The sequence below is a fragment of the Myotis daubentonii genome, chromosome 2 (assembly GCF_963259705.1).
Source record: "Myotis daubentonii chromosome 2, mMyoDau2.1, whole genome shotgun sequence".
Classification (NCBI taxonomy): Eukaryota; Metazoa; Chordata; class Mammalia; order Chiroptera; family Vespertilionidae; genus Myotis; species Myotis daubentonii.
The window spans coordinates 220,638,521-220,652,319 of NC_081841.1; the positions used below are offsets into that span (position 1 = coordinate 220,638,521).

At 59.1% G+C, this 13,799-nt stretch overlaps 1 protein-coding gene across 1 annotated transcript in view; it reads left to right on the forward strand.

Annotated features, from left to right (window-relative positions):
* MYOM2 (myomesin 2) overlaps window positions 1-10,481 on the forward strand; it is a 54,176-nt gene extending 43,695 nt beyond the window's left edge. Inside the window, exons 29-37 of the mRNA XM_059685838.1 lie at window positions 170-283; window positions 715-802; window positions 1,301-1,339; window positions 2,820-2,925; window positions 5,176-5,339; window positions 5,559-5,595; window positions 6,486-6,508; window positions 7,520-7,575; window positions 9,861-10,481. Coding sequence (XP_059541821.1) covers window positions 170-283; window positions 715-802; window positions 1,301-1,339; window positions 2,820-2,925; window positions 5,176-5,339; window positions 5,559-5,595; window positions 6,486-6,508; window positions 7,520-7,575; window positions 9,861-10,178 — 945 coding nt within the window. The 3' untranslated portion in view covers window positions 10,179-10,481. The remainder of the gene's footprint in view (window positions 1-169; window positions 284-714; window positions 803-1,300; window positions 1,340-2,819; window positions 2,926-5,175; window positions 5,340-5,558; window positions 5,596-6,485; window positions 6,509-7,519; window positions 7,576-9,860) is intronic.
* The last annotated feature ends 3,318 nt before the right edge of the window (window positions 10,482-13,799 follow it).

Genomic DNA, 13,799 nt, shown 5'->3' on the forward strand with positions numbered 1-13,799 from the left:
GGGCCCTGGCCGATGCTGGCCCCGCGCTCACAGCGGGCCGGACTGCAGCCTCCGCACGCGCCTCCGTCTGAGTGTGATGAGCGCGATTCCTGTTGAGGCCTGTGCTGCCCCAGCAGGGCCTTTGCCCTGTGAGCCGGGGGTCACCCCTGAACCCGGCTCTGTCTCCCAGGTTGCGAACACCAAGAAGGAGACGGTGTTCCGGTGGCTGAAGGACGACGCCCTGTACGAGACGGAGAGCCCGCCGGACCTGGAGCGGGGCGTCTGCGAGCTGCTCATCCCCAAGGTGCGCTGCCCCCATCTCCCGGGCCCCGGGAGCTGGCAGAACGGGCTCTCAGGTGCCCGCAGGCCCTGCCTGTCTCCCAGGTTGCAGCCTGGTCTCCGTGGTTTGCGAAGGAAACGTGTCAGCGGGGATTCCATGTTGTTTTATTTTTAAAATATGTTTTTATTGATTTCAGAGAGGAGGGGAGTGGGAGAGAGAGAGAAACATCAATGATGAGAGAGCATCGTCGATCGGCTGCCTCTTCCTCCCCCCACCCCGCCCCCACACTGGGGACTGAGCCTGCAACCCGGGCATGTGCCCTGACCAGGCATCGAACCGTGACCTCCCGGTTCATCGGTCACCGCTCAACCCTGAGCCACGCCGGGCGGGCGGCAGGCGTCCGTGTTCCGTGGTGACGCTCATTTCGCCTCCGTGTGGGCTGTGCTTCCTCGCAGTTGTCCAAGAAGGACCACGGGGAGTACAAGGCGACCTTGAAGGACGACAGAGGTCAGGACGTGTCCACGCTTGAGATAGCCGGCAAAGGTACAGCCAGCCCCCCGTCCCGCCGAGGAGAAATCCGTTACCGACGGGCGAGGCGTGCCGGGCCCTTCGCCCGCGCCCCGGGCTGTCGCACGCACTGCTCTTAGCAGCGGCCGTGAGAGAAAACAGGCTGTCCTTCCGCTGCGTGGGGCTGGTGCCGTGGTTGGAGTGACGCGTGGTAGACCTGGGGTTTCTGAAACGTCATGTGGTCCCCCTCAGACGGCGGGTCCCACCCCAGGTCTGACGGGCCCCAGGAGGGAATCCGCGAGGAGGCGATCCGCCACCCGGCTGGGTGCAGGGGGAGCGAGTTCTGCTCCTCGTTCACGAAGGGGAGTGGGTGGGGGAGTTACTCCGCACCAGCCTTACGGACACGCAGCGCCTCTTCGTGTGGCACTTTTCAAACGCGGTGCCGATGTCCCGTGCCGATCTAATGCGGTGAGAAGCGAGGGGGCTGCGCCGGCCGGATCGGCGTGGTAACCGTGCGTCTGCTCTCTCCGTCAGTGTACGAGGACATGATCCTGGCGATGAGCAGAGTCTGCGGTGAGTCCGTGCCCACTCGCGCTGGGGGCGTTTTGGGTGGGAGTGTCACTGTCCCTGGGGGGCACGCTGGGGGGGACCCAGGCGCCTGCCCTGTGGGGGCCCTGGTGAAATGGCAGAGCAGCCGCCTGCAAGGCTCGCGAGGGCACCCGAGGGCTCCTCCGCGTTAGGTTTAGAGGTTGTTCTGTGAGTTTGTTTTATGAGCTGCTCGCACCCCGCATGCCGCGTGAGTGTGAAGTGCCGCCCGGTCTCTGCTTTCCGCGTGAGCTGAGACGGAGAAGGGGGACCAGCCATGAGCAGGAGGCGCCCCCTTAGCTAGAGCTGGCAGGTCGGATGGGGGCGCCCACTGGTTTAATTATTATTATTTTCTTCCCTTTTTATCAAATGGGTTGGGGAGATATTGATCCATATCTCATGCAGGTTTCCGGTGTGGGCTCTGTTATAGGATCTGTTACACCCGTGCCCCCACCCCAATGGGCCATTGACTCTGCAGAGTCTTAGGAGAGACCACGTGAGTGTCCGGGGACAGGCCATGTCCCTGGGGACGGGGCAGGTGCTCTCCGTCCCCCAGTTAATTCCCGGCCGGTCGAGGGGCGCCTGACCACCTGGGCCTCTCGGACTCTCGTGGTCCCTGTCACTCACGTGGGGTTCTCTCCTCGCCCACAGGCGTTCCCCACATTGTCACCCGCCCCGTCCTTAACACGGGCAGCTTCCCCCTGTACAGGGTTCTCCAAGGTGCACCGCTCCCCGAGGGGCCAGACTCCGCTAGCGCCTTGGTGCTGAGTGTGGATGGGACTCGGGAATGTCTGACCTGGGAGCGCAGAAGCCGCTGGCGAAGTGGGGGCCTCGGGCCAGAAGGGAGAGTGGACTTCCTCCCGGGGGTGGCACGGGCGATTGGTCCGGCTGCTGAAATGTTGGTTAGAAAAAGTGTAAGTGCCCCCGTGACGGAGGCCTCATAGCGGTGCCCTTGACGTAAAACCGGAGGAAGGACAGGGCCTCCTGGCCACACGCCGGGGCGGCAGCTCTGGGGCTCGGGCCCCCGTGTCTGCCCCGTTGGGGATGTCCTACTGTCTTGGGTTCTGGATCAGTGAACACAGCACTTCCCGTGTCAGCGCAATCCGCACGCTTCCCCTCTTGTCCACACGCTGAGCTGCTCAGGGCAGGCACGCTTCTCTCCTTACAGCACTCAGCAGGGCTCGGCCAGTGTCGGGCACAGCAGATGCTTGGTTGACGAATGACTGTGGCAGGGGACAAGCGTGAGGACCTGGGGCTGACAGACAGAGGCACGGGTGTGGGAGTGTGTCTGCGCTGGGGGGCGAGGACCTGCCTACAGCGCTGTTTCCCCTGACGTGGTTCCCACTCACGTGGTCCCCCACGTGGCTCCCACCCATGTGGCTCCTGCTCCCGTGGTTCCCGCTCATGTGGTTCCTGCTCGTGTGGCAGGGCTGCGTTTTGAGATCTGAGCGTGTCTCGCTCTCTGCAGGCTTGTCTGCTTCTCCCCTGAAGATACTCTGCACTCCAGACGGAATCAGACTGCAGTGTTTCATGAAATACTTCACCGAGGAGATGCGAGTGAACTGGTACCACAAGTAAGTCCCAGCGCTGTGGACGGGCCGTCCAAGGACCAGGCCAGTGGCCGCGCCCTCAGCCCCCGGAGTTCTGAGAAACAAGGACAGGCCTCGGCTCAGCTCGGGCCGGGCCCAGCCTGGCATGGGGGGCGGGGGCAGGAGGCAGGTACAGAAAAGCCGGACCCTGTCAGAGGCCAACTCCTTCACCGTCTCCTGTGGTCGGTGTGGACAAGGGTGGTTCCCCGGGTGACGCAGGGCCGGGCACTCAGCGCAGAGCTAGTCCAGGAAGAATGAGACCTAGAGCCATATCCAGCGTGTCCGCCGTCTGCCTTCCCGGGACGCAGACGGAAGCGCAAGGACCACACAAGCCCAACGCTTAGGGTGGGAGCACGGCAGCCGGCGAGCCTGTGTGCGGGCAGGCTCTCCTCCCAGGCGCTGCCCTGGCTTCCCCAGGTGGGGGGTCCCCTGGGAAAACCCTCGCGACGTTCACAATGGTGACAGCACTCGCCCAGGGTCTCGCCCAGCCCGTGGGGTCAGGCCCTTTCCCGCCACCCCCAGCTCATCCCCAACACTCGCCAGAGCTCCAGGCCTGGGCGGGGCCACCGGGGCCTCAGGGGCACCTGCTGGGGGAGGAGGTGGGAAGGGCCGGTCTGACCTGAGGACCTGGCCACAGTGTCAGCCCAGCTTTCAGCGGGGTCAGCTCCCCAGTGTCTTAAGCTCCTCCCTGATCCAGCCCCCGTGCCTCCTCATGCCTTTATTTTTTTAAAAATATGTTTTTATTGATGTCAGAGAGAAAGGGGGAGGGAGAGGGAGAGGGAGAGAGAAACATGAATGATGAGAGAGAATCATGGATCGGCTGCCCCCTGCACAGTTGAGATTAAGCCCACAACCCGGGCCTGTGCCCTAATCGGGCATTGAACTGTGACCTCCTGGTTCAGAGGTCGATGCTCAACCCCTGAGCCACACTGGCCGGGCCCCTCCTCACGCCTTTAGATGTGCCATGTCCCCAGTGACATTTCCCAGGCATGTGTTTAGCGGCATCATCTGTGGGTGGATGAGGGGGAGCGCGGGCCCTGCTGGGAGGACCCACACTCTGAGCTCTTCCTGTCTGGATTGGACGCCAGGCCTCTGTCTTCGAGGTGATGCCAGGCACGTGGGCAGGGAGGTTTTAGCTGGTGCATCCTGTGCTTTTAGCAGCGTGGGACTCGGACCCGGGGGTGTCACAGGCCCCGGCCAAGGGGCTCCTTGGGGAGTGTGCTAGAGGCAGCGTCCTTTTGTTGTTGTTAATCCTCACCTGAGGATATTCCCCCATTGTTCTGCAGAGAGAGTGAAAGGGAAGAAGGGAGAGGGAGAGGGAGAGGGAGAGGGAGAGGGAGAGGGAGAGGGAGAGAGGTGAGAGAGACACATCGACTGGTTGCCTCCTGCATGCGCCCCCACTGGGGGCAGGGAGCAAACCCGCAACCCAGGTAAGTGCCCTTGACTGGGAATCGAACCTGCAACCCTTCAGTGTGTGGGATGACACTAACCACCGAGCACACCCACCAGGGCTGGGCTCCGCCCTTTGTAAGACTGAACGATGTTCCACCGAGCTCTGCTTGTCTGTCCATCACCGGTGTTGTTCCCACCTGCCGGCCGCTCACATGGTGCCGTGGCACACGGGGCCCATGTAGCTCCTCGTGTCCCTGCCGTCAACCCCTCTGGGTTTAGATCCAGAAATGCAATTGCTAGATCACATGTAATTGAAAAATTTTTTTTGAGGGAGAAATGCCATTCTGCATAGAGTATTTTTTTTAAATGTATTTTTATTGATTTTGGAGAAGAAGGGAGAGGGAGAGAGAGAGATAAAAACATCAATGATGAGAGAGAATCATCGACCGGCTGCCTCCTGCACACCCTACACTGGGGATCGAGCCCGTAACCCGGGCCTGTGCCCTGACCGGGAATTGAACTGTGACCTCCTGGTTCATAGGTTGATACTCAACCACGCTGGCTGGGCTGCATAGAGTATCTTAAAGTCCATTACGTTATGGCCAGCACGGATATATTAAATAGCAATTCATCTTTAAAAACTAAGCATTGTGTTTAATTTTAGAAGGTGTTTGGGTCTGAGACACAGATGCAGAGAATAAATTAACACCCTGAACAGCCTGTCCTGGCAGAGGCACCGGCCAGTTAGACGAGGCCTCCCCGAGCCCGGCCCCTGCCCCTCGGGGACTGGCCTGTGACTGAGATCTGGATTCAAACACGTCCCGTTGCCTTTTCTTGTCAAAGAGATGCTAAGATCGCGTCCAGCGAGCACATGAGGGCGGGCGGCAGCGAGGAGATGGCCTGGCTGCAGATCTGCGAGCCCACGGAGAAGGACAAAGGGAAGTACACCTTCGAGATCTCGGACGGCACGGACAACCACCAGCGCTCGCTCGACCTGTCCGGCCAAGGTCAGAGGCCTGCCCGCCTGGCGGCTCAGGCCTGGCGGGTGGGGATGCGTGTGGGATGCAGGGAGGGAAGCCTCTGGCGTGGCGACTCCCGGTTGGAGACATTCTTTCTGAATAATTGGCCCACTCGCCGGCTGCCGGCCCGTGTTCCTCGGGCAGGTGCACCGCGGGCACGCGGGCCAGGGGGCAGGCCCTGAGTGACGCCGACCTGTTTCCTTGCAGCCTTCGACGACGCGCTGGCGGAGTTCCAGCAGCTCAAGTAAGACTCGCTCGCGGGTTCAGACTCGCCGCCCAGGGCTCCGGGGCCTCGCGGTTATTTTGGCCGAGGGAACTCACTGGGCGCCCAGGGGACCCCAGGCCGGTTCCTCCCAGGGACCTGGGGTGCGAATGGCAGTTTAAGCCGCTCTCTGTGCAGACGGCAGACGCACTTCCATCCCGTGAATGTGTCTGTCAGTTACTGCCTAGGGCCCTGGGAACCCTGGGTGGGTTTCAATGAGTAAAGTGATGAATTCCTTTTTTTTTAAAAAAAAAAATATTTTTACTGATTTCAGAAAGGAAAGGAAAGGGAAAGAGAGATGAAAACATCAATGATGAGAGGGAATCATGGATCGGCTGCCTCCTGCACGCCCCCTACTGGGGATCGAGCCCACAACCCGGGCATGTGCTCTGACCGGGAATAGAACCGTGACCTCCTGGTTCATAGGCTGACGCTCAACCACGGAGCCACGCCGGCTGGGCAGTAACTTAGAGTTCTCAGTGTGGATGAATTCTAGGGCATCCCACCCAGAGCAGCCATTGGCCAGCACCAGGTCATTCAGGGAATATCTGTGAATGGATGACTGGGTGACCAATAAATTAGAAACCAGCATTTCCCAAAAGATCTGACACTCTCCAGTGCAACCTGGGGAACTCAGTGAGAAAAGAAATGTCTGCGACTCTGCGTCTGAATGTAAACTCTGCGTGTCAGCAGCTGAAAGACAGGGTGGCCCCTCTCAAAAGAGTGGTGGGCATCGGGGAAAGGCGTGTCCTCTGAGAGAAAGCAGGCGTCCCACCCCCTTCACCCCAGCCGGCCCCTCCCCTGCGGGATGTGTGTGGGTGCGTTTTCTCACGACTCTCTTCTGCTCTCTCCCCTCCTCCCTTGACGTCCAGGGCGGCTGCCTTTGCAGAGAAGAGTAAGTACCGGGCGATGGGAACAAGGGCCTTAGCTGTGGGTGGGCAGAGGCTGTGCTTTAGAGTGTTATCCTGTATCGAACGATAAAGGGCAGAGCTGCTCACTCCCATTGGGCACCTCCATGCCGCTCCCCACCTGCCCTCCTCACACCTGCCCCCCGACACCTGCCCTCCTTATACCTGCCCTGCTCACACCTTCCCCCTCACACCTGTCCCCCTCACACCTGTCCTCCTCACACCTGCCCTCCTGATGCCTCCAGCACCCCTGGCCACCTGTCCTCCTGCCACCACCCACCTGTTCTGTGTTGTTTTAGGAGATGGTTAGGCAGCGGGGGCTGCAGGAGGAGAGGCTGGAGAGGCACAGGAAACAAGTTTATTACACATGCAGGCTCTAGAGACAGGCCCAGTGTGTTGGGGAGCACCGGGGCTGGGGGTCAGGAGGCAGAAGACAGGAGCTGGGAGCTGACAGGCCACGCCCTCACTGGGCTTCCCTGGAAAGGCAGGCGGGCAGGGACACTCGGGGCAGCTGGATTGAACAGTTGTGGGCTTTGGGCTGTGGGCGTGGTCTCTGGTTGCCCGGCACCTGGCCCTGGTCTCGGGCTCTGGATGGATGGTGGGTGGATCTCAGGTCCCCCAGGTCCCCTAGGTGCCCAGGTGTGCTCCAGGCTGGGCTAGGACAGGGAGGTTTGAAGATGTCAAACATCATACTATACAGAAATTAAAAATAGTTCCTATTTACACACCCTTGCACCGCCCTGGTCTCCAGACCCACAGACCCCTCTCCCTAAGTTATAGCTGGGCCTGTTCCCCTAGTTCAGCTCCGGGCACCCCTCCTGCGCCCTCAATGCCCCGCTCCCACCCACATCCCTCCCAGCCTCCCCAGCCTCCCCTCAGGTGCCGTCCTCCACCGAGTGGCTGTGGACACCTGTATACAGCTGGTGCTCAGCAGGGGCCGGGGGAGGGAGGAGGACCCCCTGCTGATGGTTTTCTCAGCCGAGTCCCCTCCATTGCAGATCGTGGCAAGGTGATCGGTGGTTTACCTGACGTGGTGACCATAATGGAAGGCAAGGTAAGGACGGACGGCAGGACCCCGGGACGCCCAGGCTCAGCCGTGCATGCAGCCCCGCAAAGGGCCTTGCAGAGCTGGGAGCGGGTGCCTGTCACTCAGCCTCCGGGGGGCTGGGCTCCCCACCCGCTCCTGCTTGGCCCGCTGCCTCTGGTAACCCTTGTGCTAATATCTGAACCTACAAGCCACCCCTGGTCCTATGCCTGGTGTCCACCGGGGTCTGAACCCTGGTCCTGGGCTGAGGCGGGGGCCGGGGGGGGGGGACCAAGGTTGGGCAGGCCACACCCACGCCCATGCCCATAGGAGGCACCTGCCTTGTGTAGAGGTGGGAGCCGCCCTCTGTGAGTGTGACACCCTCTCCAGGCTCCAAGGCCTTTGGAACGTGGACTGGGCGCTGTTTACCGAGTTTTAATGGGTCACCTGTGAGCGGAATTGCTGACGTCCAGCCCACACCCCTCTGGTGCCTCAGCTCTAGCTCAGGGTCTTGGGACACAGAGGGAGAGGATTTATTCACCCAACACAAAGGTGGTGGCCCTTCTCGCAGAGCCCAGTGTGAGGCCGAGCAGCCTGGGCTCGGGGCGGAGCCGTCGCTGGGACACTCACAGCGGTTCGGCGTTACCAGGCTCTGGCGGGTTTAGCTGAGTGTCCACATGGTTGCTGCGTCCGACTTGCTATAAGTCAATGCATTCTCTGGATTTGCCAGAGGGTCCATGGGTCTGAATATAAAGGAAGTTGAGAAACAAGCTGAAACATTTGTGAAACGTGGATCTATCTGATTACTTTCAAACTCTTTAGCCGGCTTAGGCCAGCGGTGGGGAACATCCGGCCCGCGGGCCATAGGGGGCTCTCGAAATCATTTGGTCTGGCCCTGCCGAGGCCTTAGGGGCGAGTTAACGAAATGTTTGGCCAAACACAGAGGCTCATGTTTCAGTGGATAATTTTGTTTGGCCGCGAATCCTATACTAATAAAAGAGAAAAATGGTAATTGGCGTACAACCGATACCTTTTTGATTGGCTAATCAGTGAGATATGCAAATTAACTGCCAACTAAGATGGCAGTTAACCGCCCAAAACGATGGCGGCTAATTTGCATATTGCAGGCAGGATGGTACAGCGCCATCAGAGAGCGGGTTGGGGGTGTGAGTACCAGCAGTCGCCCGAGACCTGATCCCGCTGGTAGACGTGGACGCGGGCCGGCGAGGCAGCTGCGGCGTCCGCCCGCACTCAAGCCGCCAACCCGCAAGAGTGGGTTGGCGGTGTGAGTGCCAGTGGTCGCCCAGGACCCGATCTGGCCGGCAAACCCGGACGCGAGCTGGTGGGGCGGCTGCGGCGGTCGCCCGGGACCCGATCACGCGGGGCCGGCGGGGTGGCTGCAGCGTCCGCCCACACTCACGCTGCCAACCCGTGAGAGTGGGTTGGGGGCATGAGTGCCAGCGGTCGCCCGGGACCTGATCCCGCCGGCAAACCCGGACACGAGCTGGCGAGGCGGCTGCGGCGTCCGCCTGCACTCATGCCCTCAACCCAAGCGGGTTGAGGGTGTGAGTGCCGGTGGTCGCCCGGGACCCGATCACGCGGGCCTGTGGAGTGGCTGCAGCAGTCGCCCGGGACCCGATCCGGCCGGCAGACTTGGACACGAGCCGGCGGGGCGGCTGTGGCGTCCGCCCGCACTCACGCCCTCAACCCGGGAGAGCGGGTTGGGGGTGTGAGTGCCGGTGGTCGCCCGGGACCCGATCACGCGGGCCGGCAGGGCGACTTGCCCCCAACCCGCTCTCCCGCCCAGCAGGGGACCCTCATTTCCCCCCATCACTGGTTCTGCCTCCAGCCCAGGCCTGATGCCTCTGTCAGAGGCATCAGGCCTGGGCTGGGGTCAACGCCTGAGGGCTCCCAGTATGTGAGAGGGGGCAGGCTGGGCTGAGGGACACTCCCCCCACACACACACCCAGTGCATGAATTTCATGCACCGGGCCCCTAGTGATGTTATAAATGTCCAGGTGGCCCTCGGCAGGACAAAGGTTCCCCGTCGCAGGCTTAGGCCCTGGGTTACAGCTGAGGATGACTAGAAGGAATTACCACGGGTTTTTCTCAGGAGCTACTGCGTGAAGCTGCCCTTGTCTGCCTCCTGCTGTTTGGGGACCCCTGGGGTGTGGCGTGGCGCTCACGTGTGTAAAGAGCATGTTGACTCCATGAATGGGGTAAAGGACCATGATGAGGGTCGGTGCCATTCCGAGGGAATCTGACCTTCGTCTTCCTACCTCTGCCCTCCCTGCCCCCCCCCCCCCGCCCCGCAGACCTTGAACCTGACCTGCACGGTGTTCGGAAACCCCGACCCCGAGGTGGTGTGGTTCAAGAACGACAAGGACATCGAGCTCAACGAGCACTTCTCGGTGAAGGTGGAGCAGGCCAAGTACGTCAGCATGAGCATCAAGGGCGTGACCTCCGAGGACTCGGGCAAGTACAGCATCAACGTCAAGAACAAGTACGGGGGCGAGAAGATCGACGTCACGGTCAGCGTGTACCAGCACGGGGAGACGATCCCCGAGGTGCAGCCGCCCCAGCAGGCCACGCCCAAGCTCATCCCCGCTTCCGCCTCCGGCCCGGCCCAGTGAGGCTGTGCCCGCCGTCGGGGTGCTGTGTGCCGTGCCCAGTGCGTGTCGCCCGCTGAGTGTCCCCACGCGCGGCCCAAGCGCGAGCCCGCGCTCCGCGTGTTTAGCTTTGGCATTTGTTCAGTACAGCCTAGGGCCCTCGAGGCGGGAAGCCAAGGGCTCTGTGCGGCGTCCTGTCCACGCCCAGGGGTGGACTCTTAGTGCCGACAAGACCCAGCAGCCCGCCTCCTGGCTGGAGCCCTTTATGTTGTCCTACCGGCCACTGTGTTTCCTCTTGCTTCCGACTAATAAAACTCTACGAGGCGACTTGTTGTGGTTCTGCGGCACCTGGTCGTACCTAACTACCTCTGCTTCCTCACCCGTTCTTTATGATGATCGGGCAGGGTTGCAGCGGGGAGGGAGCCTGCAATCTGAGAGCCTGGGGGAGGTCCCTCCAGAGCCTAACCCCTCAGGGTGGGGGACAAGGTGATGGGGCCTGGCCGGAGGGGCACCCGCAGAAGGACAGTCCCTAGGAAGGGGGCACCTGTGCAGATGGAAAAACACTCGGCGGTTCTCGCATTGCGGATTCAAAGGTCTCTGCGAGGAACACGAAATGCACAGATGGCCACATTCTTTCTTTACAAAAATTATTTTTATTTTTCCATCACAGCTGATAGACAATATTATATTAGTTTCAGGTATGCACCCCAGCGATTAGACATGACGTAGCTTACTAAGCGATCATCCTTGTAAGTCTGTACCCTCTGAACTGTACATAACTATAGAATACTAGCGGCCCGGTGCACGAATTTGTGCACAGGTGGGGTCCGGCCGGCCCACCCCCATCAGGGCCGATCGGGCTGGGTCGGCTGGGGGCAGGGGCCGCAGGCGGTTGGCTGGCTGGCCCCGCCCTCTGGTCAAACTCCCGGTCAATGGGAAAATTTGCATTTTATGCTTTTATTATATAGGATTATTACTATATGCCCTGTCCTATACTTCACATTCCCATGACTATTCTGTAAGAACCAATTTGTACTTCTTGATCCCTTCACCTTTTCATCCATCCCCCCAACTTCCCTCCCATCTGCTAACCATCAAGATGTTCTGCTTGCTCCTTTATTTTGTTTTGTTATTTTGTTATTTTTAGATTCAATTGTTAACATGTACTTATTGCCATTTTATTGTTCATAATTTTAATGTTTTTTTTTCCCCCTTCTTCTTAAAGAACACCTTTCAGCACTTCATGTGATACTGGTTTGGTGGTGATGAACTCCTTTAGCTTTTTCTTATCAGTGAAGCTCTTTATCTGACCCTCAATTCTGAATGTTAGCTTTGCTGGGTAGAGTAATATTGGTTGTAGGCGTTTGCTTTTCATCACTTTGAATATTTCTTGCCACTCCCTTCTGGTCTGCATCGTTTCTGTTGAGAAATTAGCTGACAGCCGTATGGGTGCTCCTTTTTAAGTAACTGCTTTTCTCTTGCTGCTTTTAAGATTCTCTCTTTGTCTTTAGCCCTTGGCATTTTAATTATGATGTGTCTTGGTGTGGACCTCTTTGGGTTCATCTTGTTAGGGTCTCTCTGAAATTCCTGGACTTTTATGACTATTTCCTTCACCAAGTTAAGGAAGTTTTCTGTCATTATTTCTTCCATTAGGTTTTCAACATCTTGCTCCCTCTCTCCTTCTGGCGCCCAGAATGTGAGTGTTGGTGCGCTTGAAGCTGTCCCCGAGGCTTCTTCGACTAACTTCACTTCCTTGGATTCTTTATCTTTTTGCTGTTCTGATTGGGTGCTTTTTGCTTCCTTTTATTCCAAATCACTTGGCTTCATGTACTCTACTGTTGGTTCCTGGTAAGTTCTTCTTCTTCTCGATTAGTGCATGCTTCCTTTAGGACTGGTCCTTTTTTATGCCGTTGACGTTCTAAGTTCACCACTGAGCATCCTTATAACCAGTGTTTTGAACTCTGCCTCTGTTAGATTGCTTGTCTCCATTTTGTTTAGCTTTTTTTTTATGGAGTTTTCTCTTCTTCTTTCATTTGGGACATGTTTCTTTGTCTCCTCATCTTGGCACCTACCTGTGTTGTTCCCAGGTGGAGCTGCTGTGTCTCCTGGGCTTGGTAGAGTGGCCTTGTGCAGTACATGCCCTGTCGGGCCCAGTGGCATAGCCTCCCTGATCACCCCAGCTGGGCACTCCAGGTGTGCTCCCCATGTGGGCTGTGCCACCCTCCTGTTGTAGCTGAGACTCGATTACTGTTGGCTCGGCATTGGGAGGGATTTGCCCCAAGGCCAATCAGATGCAAGGACTGGCTGTGACGACTGACCTTTGACCACCGTGGAGGCCCACCCCACAGAGCAGGACTTAGCAGGGCTCTGGTCTTTGCTGAGTCTGCCCCTCAGGCGTGTCTCTGGTGGAGGTGGTTGGGTGGTGCCTCTCTGTGACCTGAAGCTGTCCAATGGGTTTGATGGCTCTGGGGCTTCCCAGGAGGCACGGACCAAGTTCAGTCACCACCTGTTCTACCCCAGGACACCCGGCATGAGCTACAGAGCGATCTGCAGAGGGCTGCTACTTGTGCTGGACTTGGAGGTGCCCAGGTGAGACCAAGGTGCAAACCAAGGCTGCTGCTGCTAGTGCCAGGCCTGGGGCCACTTAGCCAGAGGCACAGGGCACACGGAGGCCAGATGTTGGTTATTTGAGAGATTTTAGGAAATTCTGAAGCATGAGCCAAGATAGGCCATTTGTATGCATAAGCTTGGGTGGGCCTGCAAGGGGATGGGACAGGGTCTCAGGGAACCACTAGGGTGGGGCAAACAGTGTGAGCCAGGTTGATGGAGACTCAGATGTGGTGCCACCTGTCAGCTCTGGGAGTGGGGCAGGCTCAGCAGAGGAACATGGCGCTGTCGCACTTCTGTCTGAGAGAAAACTGCCCCCAGCCCTCACCCTGATGCCAGATAATTCAGCTCCTCCCCGTGTGTCCCTGGTGCCTTTTGAGCTGCTGTCCCAATGCTGGAGCTCAGAGGGAGTGAGGCCGATTAAGTCCATGTGCCGGCCCTTTAAGATGAACACCTGGGATTCCAGCAGTCTGGGCTGGGAGGACTGGCGTGGGGCTGGGACCCTCGTCCTTTGGGGGGGACCTCCCCTCTGTAGCCTAGAGACCCCTCCCGATTTTCACACGTGGGTGTGGGACCAGCCCGTTCCTCCTCTCCACCCTCCTGCCAGTTCCAGGTGGCTTCTTCTTCTTTTTTTTATAATCCTCACCTGAGGGTATTCCCCCGTTGACTTCTAGAGAGAGTGGGAGGGAAACATCCACGTGAGACACATCGCTGATTGCCTCCCGCACATGCCCCAACCGGGGCTCAGGAACTGCAACCCAGGTACGTGCCGTGTCTGGGAGTCAAACCCACGACCCTCCTAACCGCTGAGCGAACCAGCCAGGGCTGGCTCCTCGCTCACATCCTTCGAGATAGGCCTCCCTCCGCTCAGCCAGGCCTCGGGGGCTCCGCCCGGTGGGGGGTCTGGGGCTGAGCGGCGTTCTGACGCGGGTGTGGGCAGGCAGGTCCTGTGTGCACCTGCACCGCCGTCTCGTCCGGAAGCAAAGGCTGTGTGCTTTCTGAGGGTTGTTTAGTCAGACTCGGAGGGACTGAAAGAGA